Source organism: Leucoraja erinacea, chromosome 1 (genome assembly GCF_028641065.1).
Source record: "Leucoraja erinacea ecotype New England chromosome 1, Leri_hhj_1, whole genome shotgun sequence".
Classification (NCBI taxonomy): domain Eukaryota; kingdom Metazoa; phylum Chordata; class Chondrichthyes; order Rajiformes; family Rajidae; genus Leucoraja; species Leucoraja erinaceus.
In genome coordinates, this window is record NC_073377.1 from 169,332,279 (window position 1) to 169,348,863 (window position 16,585).

The 16,585-nt window shown below is 39.8% G+C and overlaps 1 protein-coding gene across 4 annotated transcripts in view; it reads left to right on the forward strand.

Annotated features, from left to right (window-relative positions):
• Positions 1-16,238, forward strand: part of LOC129704638 (calnexin-like) — a 36,233-nt gene extending 19,995 nt beyond the window's left edge. For 3 of the 4 annotated variants that reach the window (XM_055647923.1, XM_055647900.1, XM_055647916.1), the window contains exons 8-15: positions 1,905-2,094; positions 2,257-2,370; positions 3,466-3,622; positions 7,817-8,032; positions 9,682-9,801; positions 11,947-12,079; positions 13,919-14,031; positions 15,039-16,238. In XM_055647923.1, coding sequence (XP_055503898.1) covers positions 1,905-2,094; positions 2,257-2,370; positions 3,466-3,622; positions 7,817-8,032; positions 9,682-9,801; positions 11,947-12,079; positions 13,919-14,031; positions 15,039-15,119 — 1,124 coding nt within the window. In that variant the 3' untranslated portion in view covers positions 15,120-16,238. The remainder of the gene's footprint in view (positions 1-1,904; positions 2,095-2,256; positions 2,371-3,465; positions 3,623-7,816; positions 8,033-9,681; positions 9,802-11,946; positions 12,080-13,918; positions 14,032-15,038) is intronic. The other variant, XM_055647907.1, reaches the window with a different exon arrangement.
• Positions 16,239-16,585: the final 347 nt, after the last annotated feature.

Below are 16,585 nucleotides of genomic sequence, written 5' to 3' on the forward strand. Positions count from 1 at the left end.
GGGGTCTTCCTTGGCCTGCCAGTCCCTTTGCGATTAGTAAGCTCACCAGTGTTCTCTTTGTTCTTAATGATGTTCCAAACAGTTGATTTTGGTAAGCCTAAGGTTTGGCTGATGTCTCCAACATTTTTATTCGTGTTTCTCTGTCTCATAATGGCTTCTTTGACTATCATTGGCACAACTTTGATCCTCATGTTGATAAACAGCAATAAAAGTTTCTTAAGATGATGGAAAGACTGGAGGAAAGACTTGGTGCTGAGAGCTCTCTTATACCTCCTTAACGAAGGAGGCATTTAAACACACCTGAGCAATTACAAATACTTGTGAAGCCATGTGTCCCTGAAATGGGGGGAATATGTATAAACACAGCTGTAATTTCCACATGGTGAAACCAAAATGTATAAAAATACCCTTTAATAACATCTGACAATGTGCACTTTAACCACATGATTTTTCTTTTCTATTACAAATCTCAAATTCATTGCTTTCCACTTTAGTTTTTCACATGAATGCATGATGGACTCTGGACATGTTCGATACCCTATTACGTACTGTGCCATTCTGAAATGTTCAGTTGTGCATGCAGGGTAGTACCTGTAAAACCTGCTGCTCAGGCTTAAGGAGGACCTCCCCAATTAGATCCAAGGACAGTGCCCCTAAATGTCCTCTAAAGTAATTATAATTACCTAACTGCCCCATTGTTACTGACTGCAACAAGTGAATTCACTTTTCACCCATCTAACTAACACCCACAACATAGCACTCATCCTGAACCTTTACAGTCCAATTCCCCAATCTGACTCTTCCATTGATTTTTCTTTATTCTCTTTTCTTCCGTCCGTATTACGCCCCCCCCTCCCACCCCCTGATCTTCCATAGGCCTGTCTCTAAGCATAGCCAGTGTAAAATCTACAGATGAGGGGTGAATCTTTATGTGCACGCTACACTGGTAAGCTTTTCCTTTAAGGCTGCCTCAGGCACTTCAGAATGATCTGACCACAGATCGTTGAACAAAAGTTCCAACCTTTGCAACTGCCAATCAAGTTCTATGAATTGCTACTGTATGTTTTTAACATTTAGTTACCTTTTGCTTTGCTTTTATAGACGAGGAGCATAGCTTTCATCTTTTATTCCAGTTGTACACGTAAATTACGGGTGGATAAAATTAAATGGTGTACATGCCTTCGAAAAAAGCCCCTAAAGAAATGAAATAATATGACAACTCTAATTTTAGTTTAGAGACTTTCGGCCCACCGAGTCCGCACCAACCAACGATCCCTGTACATTGACACTATCCTAACATACTAGGGACAATTTTTACCAAAGCCAATTAATCTACAAACCTGTACATATTGGGAGTATGGGCGGAAACTGGAACACCCGGAGAAAACCCGCAGGGAGAATGTACAAACTCCGTACAGACAGCATCTGTAGCCAGGATCGAGTCCGTCTCTGGTGCTATAAGGCAGCAACTCTCCCACCGTGCCTTATTATCCCCATTGATAAATGTTATAATATGCACGTCAATGAAGCAAGCTTCCTATGTCAATTGGTAGTTAAGATAATTGAGAATACGGATTATTATATTGGTGAAAGCACAAATTGAAGGTGATTTATTTAAAAAAAAAACGATTCCTTTAGTCAAATTAGGAGATGACTATTGCAGTGCATATGTCAGTATCATTGCTTTGAGTATTGTATCTAGTCAGTCTAGATTTCAGTCATTCATTTTCAAAATATAAAATTATGACCTTGAATGAACCAAGTTATCCCACATTTTTTCCTTTGTCTTGAACATGTGGCTGTACACTTTAGCTGGAGCTAGGAGGTTAACTGTTCAGGGATAACTATATGACTGTAGAACACTATCTTTGATTTAACATAAGATTATTATTATTTTTTTTTAGTGCTGAATCCAGATAACAGCTTTGAGGTGTTGATTGACCAAATTGTTGTTAATAAGGGGAATTTGATGGAGGACATGACCCCACCTATTAATCCCCCGAAAGAAATAGATGACCCTGATGATAGGAAGCCTGAAGACTGGGATGAGAACCCAAAGATAGCTGATCCTGATACAAACAAACCTGAAGACTGGTGAGTACAGTCTCCTCGACAACTTCTCTAATTTAATCTTTACTTTTATATTTTTAATTGCAAATTCGTGGCAGCGTTTTTATTTTTTCAAATTGCTCTTTATATCACATAATTTGGAATGCTTCTACAGTTGCAACCTCAAAATAAAGGATCTTATTTCAGGGATGAAGATGCACCAGCAAAGATAATTGATCCTACTGCTGTTAAACCAGAGGGATGGCTTGATAATGCAGCAGAGTACATTGGCGATCCCAGTGCAGAGAAACCAGAGGACTGGTAATTTATGTTTTTAAGCATTTGATTAGTGTTATTTGTTCTGAAGATTAGGGTACTGTACAAATCGTGTTCTGCAAGATTCTTTCAAAGTCAGCCCATCAAGCACTTGTGTGTTTTTGCTTGCGATTGTGTTGGCATCCATATACTTCTGTTTTCAGTTTGGTTAAAATATCTAACACTCGCATAATCAGAAATATGGATAGAAGTGCTGCTTTTGTATAAACATTTCAAACACCTGCCATGGAAAATGGTGATGTAAAATTTAATTTAAACATAATTTATACCCATCCAATAAATGTAAAACAAAAAATGAAGAAACCTCTCAGCACATCAAGCAGCATCTGTGGAAAGTGAAGCAGGCTGAACCACCCTCTTATTTTCTCAACCTACGTGTACTCTGCTTTCACAGTTCTGGCATAGGATCATCAACCCAATATTTATTTTTGTACTTCCACGGATGTCGCCTGACTTGCAGGCATTAAAAATGCATTCCCTTTTTAGTTTAGGTTAGAGATACAGAGTGGAAACAGGCACTTCAGCCCACTGAGTCCGCATCGACCGACAATCCCCGCACACTAACACTATCCTACACACGAGGGACAATTTTAAATTAATACGTAGCCAATTTGCCTACATACCTGTACCTCTTTGGAGTGTGGGAAGAAACCGAGGATCTCGGAGAAAACCCACGCAGGTCAAGGGGAGAACGTACAAACTCCATACAGACAGAACCCATAGTCAGGATCGAACCCAGATCTCCGGCGCTGCAAGCGCTGTAAGGCAGCAACTCTACCGTTGCACCACCGTGCTGCCATATTGCAGCACAATCATTTGCTGCCTGCGTTCATTATAAATTGTAGAAATGGGGATTCGTCAATTCCCTAATCTTTAGGGGTTAAGATATCCAGGGTGCGATGTCTCTAAATTTGGTGAGATGGTGATGGCAGGTCATTGACATCTGAACGTTGCAGTTCTAAAGTGGCTAAGGTGTTTGTATATTTCAAGTTTCTTTGTTTTTTTTAAGTTGGCATAAAATAACATTATCATAGTAACATGCGTGTGGCAATGCACACTGAATGTCCTTTCCATTTCCAGGGATGAAGAGATGGATGGTGAGTGGGAAGCTCCCCAGATTCCTAATCCAGAATGTGAAACGGCACCTGGCTGTGGAGTTTGGGAAGCACCTATGATGAGCAATCCCAATTACAAAGGGAAATGGAAGTCACCTGTGATTGACAATCCCAACTACCAGGTATGAAAAATACATTTTGAAGTTGTTCAATATTGCAGAAAGCACTTAGAACCATAAAATACAAGTGTTAAGTTAGGGGTTTGATTAAATACTTTTGAATGGTTGGACTAAACGGAGTGAAGGAGGGGTGGGATTATTGTACAATTCTTTGTTATATTTTTTAGGCTTGTACAATGGGATGCTTTACCATGTAAGAACTGTCTTGGAATAAGTACGTGAAAAGCAATCATCTAAAAGTTAACAGAGTAATTCAGTTTCATAAAACAAACTGCTGGAGGAAGTGGAATTTTTGGAATTCTCTGCCTCAGGAGGCCGAGTCATTGGATGCATTCAAACGAGTTAGATAGAGCTCTTGGGGCTAGCAGAATCATGGGATATGGGGAGAAGGCAGGAACAGAGTACTGATTGTGGATCATCAGCCTCAAAGGGCCGAATGGTCTACTCCTGCACCTATTGTCTATGTATCTATGTGTCTATAAGTCAGCAGATTAGACAGCATCTATGAAGGGAAATCCATAGACTGCACAGGCAACATCTATGGGGGTGTGGGGGGGGGGGGGGGGCACCACAGTGGCACAGCAGTAGAAGTGCTGCATTACAGCGCCAGAGACATGGTTTCAATCCTGACTATAGGGGCTGTCTGTATCGAGTTTGTACGTTCACCCTGTGACAATAGACAATAGGTGCAGGAGTAGGCCATTCGGCCCTTCGAGCCAGCACCGCCATTCATTGGGATCATGGCTAGTCATCCCCAATCAATACCCCGTTCCTGCCTTCTCATATCCCCTGACTCCGCTATCTTTGGGAGCCCTTTCTAGCTCCCTCTTGAATGCATCCAGAAAACCTGCCCTCTGAGGCGCAGAATTCCACAGACTCACAACTTTCTGTGTGAAAAAGTGTTTCCTCTTAAACCATATAACATATAAACCATATAACAATTACAGCAAGGAAACAGGCCATCTCGACCCTTCTAGTCTGTGCCGAACACATAATCTCCCCTAGTCCCATATACCTGCGCTCAGACCATAACCCTCCATTCCCTTCCCATCCATATAACTATCCAATTTATTTTTAAATGATAAAAACGAACCTGCCTCCACCACCTTCACTGGAAGCTCATTCCACACAGCTACCACTCTCTGAGTAAAGAAGTTCCCTCTCATGTTACCCCTAAACTTCAGTCCCTTAATTCTCAAGTCATGTCCCCTTGTTTGAATCTTCCCTACTCTCAGTGGGAAAAACTTTTCCACGTCAACTCTGTCTATCCCTCTCATCATTTTAAAAACCTCTATCAAGTCCCCCCCTTAACCTTCTGCGCTCCAAAGAATAAAGCCCTAACTTATTCAACCTCTTCTCTGTTCTAAATGGCTTACCACTTATTCTTAAATTGTGGCCCCTGGTTCTGGACTCCTCCAACATCAGGAACATGTTTCCTGCCTCCAGCGTGTCCAAACCCTTAATAATCTTATATGTTTCCATAAGATCTCCTCTCATCCTTCTAAACTCCAGTGTATACAAGCCCAGCCGCTCCATTCTCTCAGCATATGACAGTCCCGCCATCCCGGGAATTAACCTTGTAAACCCACGTTGCACTCCCTCAATAGCAAGAATGTCCTTCCTCAAATTAGGGGACCAAAACTGCACACTTTACTCCAGGTGTGGTCTCACTGCAGAAGGACCTCTTTGCTCCTATACACAATGCCTCTTGTTATGAAGGCCAACATGCCATTCGCTTTCATCACTGCCTGCTATACCTGCATGCTTACTTTCATTGACTGATGAACAAGGACCTCCAGATCCCATTGTACTTCCCCTTTTCCCAACTTGACACCATTTAGATAATAATCTGCCTTCCTGTTTTTGCTACCAAAGTGGATAAACTCACATTTATGCACATTAAACTGCATCTGCCATGCATCCTCCCACTCGCCCAACCTGTCCAAGTCACCCTGCATTCTCATAGCATCCTCCTCACAGTTCACAATGCCACCCAGCTTTGTGTCATCTGCAAATTTGCTAATGTTACTTTGAATCCCTTCATCTAAATCATTGATGTATATTGTAAATAGCTGCGGTCCCAGCACGTGGGTTTTCACCGGGTGCTCTGATTTCTTCCTACATTCCAAAGGCGTGCAGGTTTGGAGGTTCATTAGGTTGTGTAAATTGTCTCTAGTGTACGAGTGATCGTTGGCACAGACTCGGTGGGCCGTAGGGTCTGTTTCTCCGCTGTATCTCTAAATTAAATGGATAGACGATGTTTTGGGTCGGGATCTTTCTTCCATTGTGGATTCCAGCAACTGTAGTCTCTTGTGTCTCCAACTACTTCAGTTTGCCTTTTGCTCCCTGTTATTTCTTCCATGGCAAAAACCGGGCCTCTCCTAAATTTGGAATAACTCAGTGGCTTGTCTTTGCTACCCTTTGTAAATAATTCAGTCTTCCTGAAATTCATCAGAGGCTGAAGATGATGCATTATCTCCGCAAGGGCCTGTGCATTCCCCCACACGCCCCCAGCTGCCAATAATTCTGGTAATTCACCCTTTGTGTGACTTCTCTACAAAGTATCATCATCTGGTTTCATTAATGCTAAAGTGGATGTAGAACTGCAACCTTGGGTAGAGGGTTAATAATATATTGACACAAAATAAATCATCCTGCAAGGACTCGGATTAGGATTGGAAATGTTTAAAGTCACAATGAATGAATGAATGAGTGTCCTGCTCACATTTGTCTCAGTTTTGCATCAACAGATTAGAAACTTTGGGACACGCCAAGTATCAAAACAATTATATTTTTTTCTTATTGGTATTACACATTTTTTATGTAGTAAATATTGACACTGATATTTGTATTTTAATGATTGGGAATGAATCCTACATAATGTCATTGGATTTACCTGCACTTCTCATAATATAATAATCTCCCAGCACTGACCAATTGATGTACAGTTGTCGTCTGCAAAGTTCTCAGCTGCTTCAGTGACTATTTTTCTTTTTAAGTTGGGTCTTCGAAACGTAATATACATTTTCATTTACCGCGCTCTTGACTCCTAGTCAGCACTAATGGTTGGGTGAGGCAATTTTGTAAAACTCCCTTATCCCAGAAACTGACATTTAATATTAGTAACAATAATGTTGGATCTTGGTAATGCTCCTGCCAAAGCTGGGCCTGTGCCAAGAACGTTGATGGCTTGTGATGTCAAGAATGTTTAATTGTTGTTATGCATCAGGATGAGAACAAATATATTATTTTTCTTGCTGCAGCTTTACATGCATAGTAAATACACAAATGTACAATTAATTTAGATATCTGGGTAACCTGGACCATATTAGTGCAAGCCAAAGCATGCAGTGCAACATTAGTGCAAAGAGTTGTGGAGGATAGTTCCAGAGCCTAATGGCTGATGAGGAGAAACTATTCTGTCACACCGGAATGGATATGGGGAAAGTCCAAATTAATTGGGAGGAAGAACATGGCCAGAAGAGAAATTATTTGTAACTATCCTCCCCTTCGAATTCTATCTGTGCCAAGAAAAGACTTGTGGGGTCTAATCTTCCTGATTGCATTAGAATTCCTTCACATAGTTTACCCAGTTATCAGCTACATTCAAATTAATCTCCCTCCCACTGGCTAGGTTTTGCTTAAATAGGCCCATCTATTTAGATTAGTGGGGTTTAATTTCAATTTGTAGACCTGGCGTGTTGCAGTTATCAGATTTGCATATAACAATTCAGGGAATGAATCATTATAATTTGTGAAAGGTTGTTTGCAGGATTAATTCTCCAAATGGGGAAATGGGTGGACCTATATGTGATCTGGTCAGGAATCAGCTTTTGTGTGAGGGATACAAATACTGCATGTGGGGAGTATCAAGTAATGCTGAGTAGTTTATTACTGGATTAAAAACGGGTCCACATAGCATTTCATTAGGGTATTTAATTTGACCTGTAACATGTATCATCCTTATTATCTGCAATGTTTTAAGACGTGCAGGTTTGTAGGTTAATTGGCTTATGTCAATTGTCCCAATGGGATAGAACAGTGTATAGGTGATCGTTGGTCGGCATGGACTTGGTGGGCTGAAGGGCCTGTTTCTACACTGTACCTCTAAGCTAAACTAAAATAAATGAGAAAGGTGCCAGATGAATGAACCTAGAAGAACAGCTTAGATTGCATTTTTGATTTTTAAATACACAGGGTGTCTGGACTCCAAGGAAGATCCAAAATCCTAATTACTTTGAGGATTTTCATCCTTACAAGATGACTCCAATCGTCGCTATTGGCCTTGAATTATGGTCCATGACTTCTGACATCTTATTTGACAACTTTATCATTTGTGCTGAGAGGAAAGTGTCTGACCAGTGGGCAGCTGATGGATGGGCACTAAAGAAAATGGTGGCTACTGCAAATGAGGTACCTCGTCGGTCTAGTATTACATGGTTAATTCATTCATTATTGGTGTCTGGTCATAAAATTAACATTTGCTTTCTATGCTTTGTTTAAAGAGAAATCTTGTCCCTCATTGTTTCCATCACACATGTAATAGCACCACAATGATACATTCCCTGCTTTTGTTTTGTAGAACCAAATTAAGAAAGCACATTCAGTGAACAGAATGATTTTTGCACATTACATCAGCAGCTTGACATGTGTATGATCATTGCTTTGAATTGTATGTTTTTATCATGGAAGATGTACTCCTCTTAACACTGCACATCATATGTGCCCTGTTTTAAATGAGCTTGGAGTGGGTCAGGCAGTCTGACACTGCAACTGGACATAGCAACACCATGGCACTTGATCTTGTGCCCTGGGTCCAATACAAAAATACTTTTCCTTTAGCACGTATTCCAGGTTGCCCTAACTCTCCAATGCATGGCACAAACCTGGAGATAGTCACCATTGGAAGCCTGCTGTGCACAATTGGCTGATGTATTACACTAATAATAACACTTTTGGAAGTACCATTAACTGTGAAGCATTTAGGATGATATGCTACAAAAAGGTGCTATATAAAAATCCAGTTTGCTTCTAAATCCAAGGTGATTATTTTCTCTGCAGGATGTCTATTTAGGATGCCCCGAGGTGTTGAACAACAGGGCAGGCCTTCTCACTCTTCTTAGCACTAATTGTATTTTTTTCAAAATTCAAACTGAAATATTGGTGTTCAATTGAACAGCACCCTGTAAAACATCCTCAAGCTTTCACATTGAGCCAGGAAAAACATTCCTTTCCCAACCTAACCAATCGTCATTTGAAAACCAATCAAACTTTAACATTTCATTTGAAGATCCACAGACTTAAATGTTTGCTGTGATTTTTGTGGATTTCGGTGCTTTCTGCGTGAAGGTTTTGGATAGACACATTGATATGGTGGGATAGAGATCGTGTTTAACTTGGCACAGGCACTGTAGACAATCTTCTTTAGACATGTAGCCGGTTGGGCCCTGTCGTGTTCTATGTTTAAAGTGAACTTTCATATGAATTCCATATCTCAATAGTTTTGTGAAGTCTGTCATAATTGCATTTCAAGTATTCCAAATTGCACCAAAGCACAAGGTTTTTGTTTTAATTTTGTTCTTCCATGTGTTGATGTGCACGGGGAAATGTCTTTTTCTTGATGACTATTTTATTATTTACCAGGGTAAATTACATTAACATAAAATAACCAAACGTGAAAAGGTGTGTCTTGGGTAGATAGATTGCTGTTATTTTAATTACATATTTCAAAAAATCTTACATTTTAATTAATCTTGTCTTTCCTTATGACTAATTAATCACATTTTACTTTTAACTATTTTCATGCTTCTTATCATCCACTTCAGGATTTTATTTCTCACAGTATTATTTGGAATACTTGAAATGGTAAAGCTACCTAATGTTAAAATGATTCATAATGCAATTAGGTCATTTATAGAATTAATTCCTTTCATATTCATGAATATTCGTGCTGGTATAATTTATCTTCTGCGACTCTAATCTATTAAAAATGATTAGCCCTCATGGATATCTGAATAACATAACAACTGACTTCATGTAACTGTCAATAATGTAATTTCCAGCCTGGTGTGTTGGGTCAGTTGACAACTGCTGCAGAGGAACGTCCATGGCTCTGGATTATTTACATCCTGACAGCTGTTTTGCCTTTGGGGCTGATTGTGTTGTTCTGCTGGCCAAGCAAGGTAAATATATATGTGCAAGTGTAAGCTAATGCTCTTGTCTGGTTTTTAGACAGCGAGTAGCTAGGCTTTGGGAAGGTACCAGGTTTAATTTTCTTGTTTGGAGAGAAATACTTTGGTTGGACTTGGCCACACTCTCCTCCTGGATTAATGGGGAACATAGATGATTCAATTCTGATTTGTTCTCCTTGCAGAAAATGTGAATATCTGCTGCAATGGCTAACCTTCACATTGTTTCCCTCTGCTTGTTCCATCTTCATTCAAGCAAAGGACAGTCATAGAGTTACACTGCATGGAAGTAGGCCATTCATACTGACCAGTGGGTGCCCATCTGCATTCACCCTACCCTTTGGCCCTGGGCCCATACACTTCTATGTTTAGGTGATTCAAGTGCTCACTCTTCCTCTATGACTCTCTTTGTGTATTTGCCTATCTATGGGAGAAAAGCATTCCCCCCTCAAATCCCTCTAAATCTCTTGTCCATTCCCCAAATCAACTTTTCTTATTTTCTACCTTTGAGATTTTTCTTGTTGACTGCTTTATCTGCACCCCTCAATTATGTCCCCTCTTTCCTCCTGTGCTCCATGGAAAACAGATCTCATCTCTTCAGTTTCTCCCCATAACTGACATGCACCTTCAAAGCAACATCCTAGTGAATCACCCCTGCACCCTCTCCAGAACAGGTGCAGTCTGACAAATGTCATTGTCGTATAGTGGGGAAACAGGACCCATCTAAGCTATGTGTAGGAAAGAACCGCAGATGTTGGTTTAAATCAAAATGCTGGAGTAACTCAGCGGGTCAGGCAGCATCTCTGAAGCTTCTCCAGACCCACTGAGTTCCTCCAGCATTTGTGTCTACCCATCTAAGCTAGGCCCATTTGCTTTCATTTGGCCCCTATCCCTCTTTCCTATCCATGTACCCATCCAAATGTTATTGTCCCTGCCTCAATGACTTCCTCTGGCAGCACGTTCTATATACCCACTGCCCTTTGTGTGGAAAAAGTTGCCCCTCTGGTTCCTAGTAAATCTATTTCCCCCCCCCCCCTTAAGCCTCTGCCCCTACCATGGAGAAAAGACCTTGCATTCATCCTATCTGTTCCCCATGATCTTACACAGCTTGATAAGGTCACCCCTAGCCTTCTCAACGTCTTGCTATAACTCAGGCCTTTGAGTCCTGCCAACATAAATCTTCTCTCAACTATCTCCAGCTTAATGGCATATTTCCTATAGCAGGGTGACCAAAACCAAGCACAATACTCCAAATGTGGCTTCAGCAACATCATGTACAACTGTAACATAATGCTCACTTCCCTAACTAGCGAAGGCCAGTGCCCCAAAAGCTACCTTCATCCCCATATCTACCAGTGATGTCGCTTGTCTATTGTCTATTTCTATGTACTCCTAGATCATTCTAATCTACAACTTCCCAACAATTCCCTGTGACGATCATGCCCTGGTTTAACCTATCATAAACAGCAAGAATCTAACTCTGATCGTGTGGAACATCACTAATCATAGGCATCTTATCACAAATGCTTTCTAACATCACTCTGTCTACCTGTACTGGATTCATCATCATAGATCCCATGGACCCTATCCTTTTGGACCATTTCCCATGTGTGACCTTGTCCAAGGCCTTACTGAAGTCTACATAAGGCTCATCTCCTGCATTGCCCTCATAAATGCACTATTTTATTACCTCAGAAAGAAAAATAGTGGCACAGGATTTACCTTTGACACAGCTATCTAGCTATCTCTGATCAGTCCCTACCCTTCCATTAATCCTGTCGCTCAGAATGTTGTCCGTTATCTTGTCCTACTACTAATGTTGGCCTTACAGGTCTGTAATGACCAGTCTTTTCCTTGCCCATTGCTCAGTTTTGTAACTACAACATTTTTTTTAATGAGAGGAGTGAGAAAGTATTTATTGATCTATAGTAGCCGTAATGGCTACTGTGTACATCTGCGTTAGTATACTGGAAAACTATCCTCAACTACATCTTTCGCACTGGGAAGTTTAGGAGATGTACTCCTGGATTGTGATATGTTTTGGCTAAACAATTAAAATCAACATTATTCAAGAAATAAAAGAGTTCTTGGTATAAATTATCAAGCGAGAATGTAAATAATTACAACTTTTTTATTAAGAAATCAGACCCTGCAGCTGAGTACAAGAAGACTGATGCGGTGCAGCCCGATGTTAAAGAAGAACAGGAGGAGGAGGAGGAGGAGCAGGAAGAAGTGATGGATGAGAAAAAGGAATGTAATAATCTCAAAAAAGGTAGAATAATATTTTAATGTGTTGTTTAATTTTGCTATTATAGAAGTCTTGTGGACGTAGATTAGTGCAGTCATCATTTGTAGGCTTCCATTTGTACCTTGACAACAGAGTATTTGTTCACCACCTGCCATCGTTCTTCCAGTTCCTGATTTGCAAACTTACTTGTTCAAAATCTATTCTTGGATGAAACATAGAAACTAGTTGCAGGGGGAGGCCATTTGGCCCTTTGAGCCTGCACCTCCATTCATTGTGATCATGGCTGATCATCCGCAATCAGCATGGCGGTGCAGGCTCGAAGGGCCAAATGGACTCCTCCTGCACCTATTTTAAATGTTTGTAAGTTTCACCCAAGAATAGATTTGAACAAGTAAGTTTGCAAATCAGGAACTGGAGGAACTATGACAGGTGGCGATAAAATACTCTGTTGCCAAGGTACAAATGGAGGTCAACAAATGGTGTATGCAGTTATCTACTGAACCGCCATTCGCTTTGATTAAGGTTAAATGTACTAAATCCATCACCTTTACAACCTGTAGCCTCAAACTTCTTCAAATTAACACTTGTTTGCAGCTTCCTTATTTCTTTATTATAGCTGAGCTTCTGAGGCTCCAAAATGAGCACCTTCTTTTTGGCTCTGAATTCCACATCTATATCTTGCTAATCTAGACTCTGCAGGTAGATTTGGGGATACACCAATTTCACCTCATCCATTGTGCTTTTAATTATCGACCTATAAAATAATTAGGTATCGTATTCTGAATATTGTATTCAAATCTGCCATTAATACTGGTTTATTATTGTCAATAACTTTGTTTCATGTGCAGTCCAGGTAAACCAGAAAGAAAACATGTGGAGGATATAATTCCTGGGATGGTAGCCTTCAATAATCATAGTTTACCGTGCTCTGAGTTTTAAATTTGGATTAATTGAAGACCAAGGGTGAATGTATCAACATATGATCCGTTCATGTCGATTCCTACATGAGGGGAATACCTTGGCACATCTGCCTTTTTCAAATCCTTCATGTTTTAAGTTCATCTAAGAAATTACTATTCCTATGCCAAGAAATTACTGATCAGTCTTCTCCTGTATTTGAAGTTTACAAACCCAGTTTTGACCTTAATTCATCCTTCTCAAACCTAATGTTGCTAACTCTGCAATGCATACTGTTCCATGGTTTAAGCAACCTTATTAAAGTATTGTGTTCAAAATGAATACAAATCTACAAGTAGGATTTGACTTGAATCTAGACAGGTGGCACAGTGATAGAGCTGCTGCCTCACAGTGCCAGAGACCTGGGGTCAATCCTGCCTACGGATACTCTCTGCAGTTTGTATGTTCTCCTTGTGTCCGTCTGGGTTTTCTCCAGATAGTCTGTTTTTCTCCCACATTCCATGGAGGTTTGTAGGTTAATTGGCTTCTGTAAATGTTCCCTAGTGTGTAGGATGTGAAAGTGGGATAACATGGAACTAGTGTGTGGGTTATGGGTGGCCAGCGTGGAAACCGGCCGAACAACCTGCTTCCACTCTGTATCTCTAAACTTGCAGAAACAAGGCAATGCAGCTGCTAGAGTGGCAATGAATGACATAAATGCTGTAGTCAGGCAGCATCCCTTGAGAACACAAATAGGTCATGTTGTGAGTCAGGACCCTTCTTCAGATGTAAATACTTCTCCTTTTTCACTCCAATCCCTTTACGACAGACTCACAACCACCCCCATCCTCCCCAAAGTACCTTTGAATACAATGTAATAAATGATCTTTATCTTTACATTTTGTACCAGGATATTAGCTTTCAGAGTACTTGTCAAGCATAACTTCTTTCCCCTTTTCACTCCAGAAGCTGATGATGACAAAGCAAGTGGAGATGATGAAAACATTGGAGACGGCAGTCAAGAAGATGATGAGCAGGAAGAAGAAGGAAAAAAATCAAAATCTGCTTCAGAGGATGAGGTTAATATTTTGTTCAATTGAGTGCGTCTTGGAAATCTTTTTTGCTGAGGATTTAAAATTAATTTATATCCAACTCATCAGTGCAATATATTTTGGAGACATAAGAGATTGCAGATGCTGAAATCTTGAACAAAATGCCATGTGCTGGAGGAACCCGATGGGTAAGGCAGCATCTGTGGAGGGAATGTACATACAACGTTTCAAGTGGGGTCCTTACTCCAATCAGTGTGACGATGTATCCTGACCCAAAACGTTCAAAAGGGCCGGCGCATATTTTGAGCATATGCAGATTTCATATGAGGACTCATTTTCATACTTGCTTTACTAATCAGAAAGTCATTTGATTTTTCTAAAATGAAAAGTTTGGGGGCTGTTTAATTTGATTAGTGATTAACTTCTTTTGTTTAGTTAAGTGATGAGTTATACTAAATTGAATGAAATATCAGTTTCTGATCTGGTCACCCAATATCTGCCAGTGAATTCCCATTCTGAACAGATTTTCAAGTTGTGTTGAGCTGGGATTTGCCCATGATAGGCATCTAGAATGAGGAATAACCCAAAATGAACATGAATAGGATTCTGTGTAGTGTGGAGTAATTTGAAATCCACTTTTAAATCAGATGTAATAGCATGTGGTTTAAGGGCAGATTAATAAAAAGGGAAGGTGGACAAAAATGCTGGAGAAACTCAGCGGGTGCAGCAGCATCTATGGAGCGAAGGAGATAGGCAACGTTTCGGGCCGAAACCAAAAAGGGAGGAGCATACTTTAGATGTCTTCAACTGAGTAATACGATAAGCTAACTGTGTGGTATCTAATCCTCTGCTCTCTTATCCACGTTGAAACATCCACATGTACATAAGACTGGAAACTAGCTTTGTAATATAATTTTGTATAGCTCTGAATCTGATAGCAATACTCGAACAGAACAAGGTGAATAGTGCAAACGACGTTACTTCCTTTGGCAGTGGAACTTCAACTTTTGTAATACATGTTTTGCTTTTTTTAGATGAAAGAAGCAGATGAAGGAACTGGCTCGGGTGACTGTCAAACAAAACTGAGCCGTAAGAAAAAACTGAGGAAAGAATAAATACTTTAATACTCTTGGAATGGAGGCATTGTCATTTTTCGGATGGGCATAAAGCCCTCTGTACTTCCTGAAAGCATGCAGATTTACTTGGCTAATGGCTGAGTGATAAATCAGCCTTGTAGAAGTACCTATCTAATCCTAGCCTCCATACTATTATCTTCCCTGCTTCATTTACAAACCTCTTAGTCTTCCTGGCGAGAAACAAAAATGCTCTGAAGATGTTGTTCATTTTTAACGTTATCAGAATGTGGCCTAACACCAAATGACCCGTTGGGGAAGCAAATTCTGGTATTGCAAAGAAAGTTGTAGAAAATATTTGATGACTTTTGCGAAAAAAGTGTTAACCAGGGTAATTACAAATATGATAAAATGAAAGGTAGTTTCAGTTATATGGTAACATTTGTATTGTATTGAAAGGGGAGACGCATTGGCATACTTTATGACTGGTATTTGATGTTATTCATTTCAAGTTTTCACCCTATTGTGGGGAGGATAAATTAACATGACCGTAATTCTAATGTACATACTGTATATGAATTTAAATGATGCAGCTCTTGGCACAATTCTGTTTTATCTTTGTTGCCAATGTTTTCTTCCCTAAATAGATCTCCTACTGGATTGTATTGTAGAAAAACTAAAAATGCACTGAATTTCTTTGTACATATGAATTGTTCGGGTACACACAAAGGTGTTGTGCTTTATTTCTCCCCTTCGACGCACAGTTCTATGTGGTACAAATAGTTGTGTTGCATTTTAACTGTACCACTAATGTAAAACATCTTGTGATCTGCACTCCATATTATCAACCTAGCTGTGAGCAATTATCTTTCCCCATAGTTTTTCTTTGGTGTGCATGTGTATTTTGGTAAATAATTAGTATTACAGTGCAGTGACATTCCTAAGTCATCTCCTGTCTGAGTTTCAATGTTATGAATACAGAGATGAATGATTTAACAGACCCCCAATGGGCGAATTTGGGGAGATGAATGGTATGGAGTGTACTGAATTTTCTGGAGTTTTATAGTTTTAATGTTACTCTGAGTTAGCATAATCCTTGTTTACACTGATGTTTGCAAATGTATAATTGCTCTTTGAAATAAATATTTAATATAATGGAAATATTAGTGTTGACTACATATTAAATCTATATTTGAGTGAGCTGGTGAGTTGCACTGGCAGATTCCAGTATTTGCTGTATTTTGTGTCTCCTATCTGCAAGTATAATTGACTTGAATTTTTTTAAACTGGTGTTGTAGGATGAGGAACAAAACTGAAATTCACCTTAAATACTATTTTTGGTGCTCCCATTCCTTGATGGCTTCATAAATCATCCTCCTAAAACACCTGTATTTGTATTTAACAACCTCGGATTTTTCCTAGTAAACGTTTCCTATTGAGGGTTTATTTTCCTTTGCATTATCTAAAATGTCAATGCAAGCCGAACAAATTTAAAAAGCAGCAGTGAG